This window comes from Triticum dicoccoides, chromosome 3B, assembly GCF_002162155.2.
Source record: "Triticum dicoccoides isolate Atlit2015 ecotype Zavitan chromosome 3B, WEW_v2.0, whole genome shotgun sequence".
Classification (NCBI taxonomy): Eukaryota; Viridiplantae; Streptophyta; class Magnoliopsida; order Poales; family Poaceae; genus Triticum; species Triticum dicoccoides.
Window position 1 is genome coordinate 175890839 of NC_041385.1, and position 5609 is coordinate 175896447.

Genomic DNA, 5609 nt, shown 5'->3' on the forward strand with positions numbered 1-5609 from the left:
AATGCCATTATTATTTTATCCTCAAAAGAGAAAATGCCATTATTTTTGCTGGGGAAGGAGGGATCAAAATCTTGGTAACAACACTTTTAGCAAGGTGGGGCTAGAAACAAGAGGAACCACCTATTTCTAAGAACACAAGCATTTCAAAACAGCCGCAACACTATCAACATTTAAAAAAAATAGCCAAATGCGCAATCGTACAAGCGCATATATGCGGTTTCACAATTGGAGTTTCCAATAGTTTTTATTTGGCCCTCCCATTTGAGCACTGGTTCCATGAATTTTGGAACCAACAGTGTCATTTCAGCAACACACACACAAAGAACAGGCCGTAAATTTTTCACCACATGAACACATCATCATGTCTATACCATTTTCCCAAATTAGAAAAGTAACCAGCTACACATGCAAAACCTGCACGCCCAACTGGAGCAGCACCCCCCAAATTGGCTTTCAATCACTGCTTGGGCTCCAGCCTCCTGCCAGCAGCCCTCGCTCGGCTCAGCTCGGATGTTCCCAAGCTGAGCAAGCAAGCAAGCAAGCGGTCTCTCTCTCTCTCTCTCTCTCTCTCTCTCTCTCTAAAAAAAAGCTCTCTCTTTTCTGCCCTGCACCTACACAGGGAGCGGCAGCAGCAAGGAGTGAAACAAACTCTCTCTCCTCACTAAATCCCAAATCCTGCTCTTATCATCCTGTTTTCCTGCCTCCCTTCTGCTGCTGCCTCCTGCTCTCCAAAGCTCCCACACCACACCCAAGAGGAGAGAGGAAGCCAGCAGCAAAAGCTTTTGCCTCCCTCCCCCCCGCCGCCGTCCCCCCTTCTAAAATGTGATGTCCAATCCATCAGATTGCTTCTAGTTCAGTCCCCCACTCCTCTCCTGGGTCAGTCCCTTGCCCACCGCTGTTCCCCCTCCCTCCCTCACCCTCCGCCTTGATTCTTCTCATGGTTTTTCCTGCTTCTTTTTCCTCCTAGTTATGGGATCCGGCGAGCTGGATGGACGCGCATTGGAGCAGCAGTAGCGGAGGCGAAGCTGCAGCCGGGGGATCTGGATCCGAGGCACCACCACCGGGGTCCTCACGGAGGCGACGGCGCAGGAGGAGGAGGAGGAGGCGGCGGCGGCGGGCAGCGGGAGGCTGCAGATGAGGAGCAGCAGCACCACCACTACCGGCTGCTGCAGCTCCACCAAGAAGTGCAGCAGGACCAAGAACCTCCGCCCGCCCCCGTCTTCCAGCTCTCGCACCTGCAGGCCGCGTCCGTGAGGCAGCCGGGCTCGTCCGCCGAGTATGCCCTTCTCGCGCCCATGGGCGACGCCGGCCAGTCCCATCATCACCACGGGCTCCAGACGCAGCTCCTGTCTTTCGGAGGCGCCGGGAGCCACCACCATCACATGCATCAGTTCACGGCGCAGGCGCAGCCGCCCGCGGCATCCCAGACGCGGGCGCGAGGAGGACGAGGCGGCGAGATGGTGCCGGCTACGCCTGCGCGGGTGAGGGGCGGCGGAGGCGGGGAGATCGTGGCAGTGCAGGGAGGGCACATTGTGCGCTCCACGGGGCGGAAAGACCGGCACAGCAAGGTCTGCACGGCGCGCGGGCCTCGCGACCGGCGTGTTCGGCTGTCGGCACACACGGCCATCCAGTTCTACGACGTGCAAGACCGGCTAGGCTACGACCGCCCCAGCAAGGCCGTCGATTGGCTCATCAAGAACGCCAAGGACGCCATCGACAAGCTCGACACCCTTCCCGCTTGGCAGCCCACGGCCGTCGCCCCTGCCGCCAGCAATGCCGCCGCGCCGCCGTCCTCCTCGACCCAGCCTGACTCCGCCGACAACTCGGACGACCAGGCGCAGGCCATCACCATCGCGCACTCGTCGTTCGACTTCGCCGGCTCTGGTGGCGCTGGAGGAGCCACGGGCGGCATCAGCTTCCTCCCGCCGTCGCTCGACTCGGACTCCATCGCGGACACGATCAAGTCGTTCTTCCCCATGGGCGGGACCACAGGTGGGGAACCGTCGTCGTCCACTGTGGCTGCGCACTCGTCGGCCATGGGTTTTCAAGGCTACACGCCGGACCTCCTGTCCCGAACCGGAAGCCAGAGCCAAGAACTCCGACTGTCGCTGCAGCCGTTACCAGACCCTATGTTTCACCACCACCAGCAGCAGGAGCAGCACCGGTCGGATGGCCACGACGGCAACGGCACCGCCCAGCAGACACTATTCCCCGGCGCGGCCAGTTACTCATTTGGCGGTGGCGGCGCCATGTGGGGCGAGCAGGCGGCGAGCCAGCGCATGATGCCGTGGAACGTGCCCGACCCAGGCGGCGGGAGCACTGGCGGCTACCTGTTCAACGTGTCGCAGCAGGCGGCGCATATGCAGGCGGCGCTGAGCGGCCAGAGCCAGTTCTTCTTCCAGAGGGGACCCCTTCAGTCCAGTAACCAGCCCTCCGACCGAGGATGGCCGGAGACCGTCGAAGCTGACGACAACAACCCGATGCAGCAGCACCAAGGGGGCCTCAACCCTTCCGTGTCGGCAATCGGGTTCGGTCCCGGCGTCAGCTTCTCCGGATTCCGCGTCCCCGCGAGGATGCAGGGCAACGAGGAGCACAACGGCGGCAATGGCGACAAGCCGCCGTCCGTCTCCTCGGCTTCCCACCACTGACAGCAGCAGTGGATGACAGATGACTTCACCACCAACCTCCACAGTGTACCAGTAACGACATCGGCCATCAGCTCCTCCACTTGCATCACTGTGAGAATTCTTACTATGTCCTAACTGACTTGTACTGTTGTACTATAATTCTGCCTGTTCTCCATTACTGCATTGCCGTCGACCCTTACTTGAACGCGATTCCTGATTGTGATTGGTTCTTCATCCTCTTGCAGGGTGCTAATTTGATTCTGCTTCATCATTCATAGGAGCTGGCGATTGCATTGCAACTAGGAGGAGCAAAATCAGGAACTGGTTCTATGTCTGGTTGGTTGGTTGGTTGCTTTTCCATCTCTTCTGCTACGTGTGTCATTGGCTTTTGCTTCAAGATCACCCGGAGCTTCTTAGAATTAGGCTTGTGAGAGTGCAGCGGCATAGCTAGCTGGTCAGTCAGCCAGCCTCTTTGTGGCATTGCATTAGGTGTAGTTGATGCTGTAGTTTGCTGTAGGTCAAGCTCGATTGCTTTCTTTCTTTCACTTGTTGCTGTATGCTACTACTAGATGTTGTTCTCAAACTTATAAATGGGTGATGGATGGGGAGAGGAGTCTATCACTCCATCTTCATCTTTCCATCCTTTTTGGTCACAGCATCATCTTTCCATTTTCTTTCTTTACTGTCACTACTATAAGCTGATGTTGATTGGTGCCTGTCGTGGAGTATCTTTCCCTTAACATCTTTTTTATTTATATTATTATGCTTTGGAACCAAATCCAACCTTGTTATTTCTATCCAGTCTCTCTTGTTTTTAAAGACTTGTTAGGAGCTGAGAAAGAACTTGCTCAAGGCAACCAAAAGGGTTGGATTTAATGCAAACTTTTAAGCTTCAAAAATACTACAACCGCAAGCTCCCATGGCAATGGATGAGATGGCCTCAGGCTATAGTTCACTACAGTACATCCATTCTCTCCTAGCCTATCCATGTGATCTGTTGGGTCTCTTTCGTCCCTGCCGCTGCAGCAGCAAGCCAGGGCAGGAGGAGGCAGCATGCATGGCAGCAGCAGCAGCAGCAGCAGATGCAGCTTTCCTAGCCGTCTGTATCTTACCTATCACTGTGCAAGGCAAAGATTGTCACAAGGAAAAGGCTGTGTGTGTGTGTGTCATTAGTGCCATCTGCCTGTCTTACATGCGCCATCAGCGAGTCAGTGGCACGGTACAAGCTCTTTTAACCATTTTACCTTGTGCCAGGCCGTGTCTTTGCACTCACTGATGCAGCACTTTGTGACAGATGCCAGAAAGAGGGAGGACCATGATTGCTCCTCCCTCTTCGCCTCTCTGATTGGCTTCCACATGGAATCTCTTGTCTGTGCTGTACTGTAACTTTAAGCTGCTATGGTAATTACTGCAGGCTTGTGGTTGTGGGAGATGAGTGCATGTTCTGGATCTCATCATGCAGCCACCTTCGCTTCCCTTCTCCCCCGCCCCCGCTATGGAGTCCCCATGGACGAGTGCTTTGCTGGGGAGATGGAATAAGCAGTGGCAGCACACTATTGTGCATACATCCCTACAGCACTACTCCTACTGCAAGTGGTTAACGGTAGCTTCGCAGGCTTTAGCCTAGCCAGCCAAGAGCACGTACTTGTGGTAGCTGTGAGCCTCAAGAATTTCGAGGTGGCAACAAGTACAATTTTGTTAGTGCTAATACGTCTGTTGGAAGTCGTGAGTTGTTATTTATAAGTTGTAGAGGGGTTGAAATGTAAGAGAGGCATGTGTATATCTAGACTAAAGAAACGAAGGAGAGTGAGCTTTTCAGAAAATTCTTCTTCTCTCCTATCGGTGACTTTGCTTTCCACCTAAGCTCCACCCCAAAATTGACTACATAGTACTATTAGAGTTCGACATATCTGGCTCGCCGCTCACATTGACAGTGTAGGGCGTCAGGAGGCGAATGTAGAGGGATTGAGACCTAGTTACTGCGGTGGCGAGTCGAATCGGGGATGACTAAAGAAGGTTGTGGGGCTGCCTGTGTTGCACGTTGGAGCAATTTCCCATATAATTTAATCCAAAAACACAATAGCTAAATTATAATTTAATCCAAAAACACGATAGCTAAATCATGACCAACAGAATAAACATGGTGATCAAAGGAACAATAGTCGTACACATAGTAGACATGTAATCAGGTAGATACGATGAAAGCAACATGTCCAGATCAACTGATAGTACTATTAATCCAGAAGCAATTCCTAACAAAAGGGATAAGGGCACATGCGGCACGGTGGATGAAGAGGCACTTCGCAGTCGTGGTACCATCACCAGCGAAAGACATGTTGGGGAAGAAGTCGTCGTGCGCAGCCACAACAAGTAAGAATCCAGTAGTTGCACTAGAGCGCTCCCTAAAAACCTGATGGTTCCTCTTTCATACAGGATCATAAAAGGTGGGGTTTTGAAGGCCTGCTATCTCACTTCTGGTGCATGCTGAGAAGAGAGGTGGGGAAGATTTAGGCAGCCCAGAGCTTTGCAACGATTTAGGAGGCGAAGTGACTCACACACACACACACTTATGTTACGTGATCTATTTTATTTAGGAGCTTCTCATCATATTTTATTTACGATTTAGGAGCTTCTCATCATATTTGCCTTTGCGATCTATTTTATTTTGCATTTATTTTCAGATCTATTAAACCAAAAATACAAAAATACCTTGCTCCAATTTATTTGTTACGTGATCTATTTATCCTATCTACTAATTTACCTCACGTCCTTTGCCTATCTTGAGGCGTCGTACCCCGAAAGGGATTGACAACCCCTTTAACACGCCGGGTTGCGAGGTGTTATTGTTTGTGTGCAAGGGTTGTTTACGTTGTGTTGCTTGGTTCTCCTACTGGTTCGATAACCTTGGTTTCATATCTGAGGGAAATACCTACCGCCGCTGTGCTGCATCATCCCTTCCTCTTTAGGGAAATACCGACGTAG

The 5609-nt window shown here is 52.5% G+C and overlaps 1 protein-coding gene across 2 annotated transcripts; it reads left to right on the forward strand.

The window, feature by feature from the left end:
• The first annotated feature begins 652 nt into the window (after positions 1-652).
• On the forward strand, positions 653-3301 carry LOC119275416 (transcription factor PCF5-like). Of its 2 annotated transcripts, none has more exons than XM_037556250.1 (3): positions 653-876; positions 968-2738; positions 2906-3301. In XM_037556250.1, exon 2 carries the CDS (start codon positions 1296-1298, stop codon positions 2646-2648), a length of 1353 nt encoding a protein of 450 aa, XP_037412147.1. In that variant the 5' UTR covers positions 653-876; positions 968-1295; the 3' UTR covers positions 2649-2738; positions 2906-3301. The 2 variants fall into 2 exon arrangements, with proteins under 2 accessions (XP_037412147.1, XP_037412146.1); XM_037556249.1 differs by having other exon boundaries at positions 654-876; positions 2873-3301.
• Positions 3302-5609: the final 2308 nt, after the last annotated feature.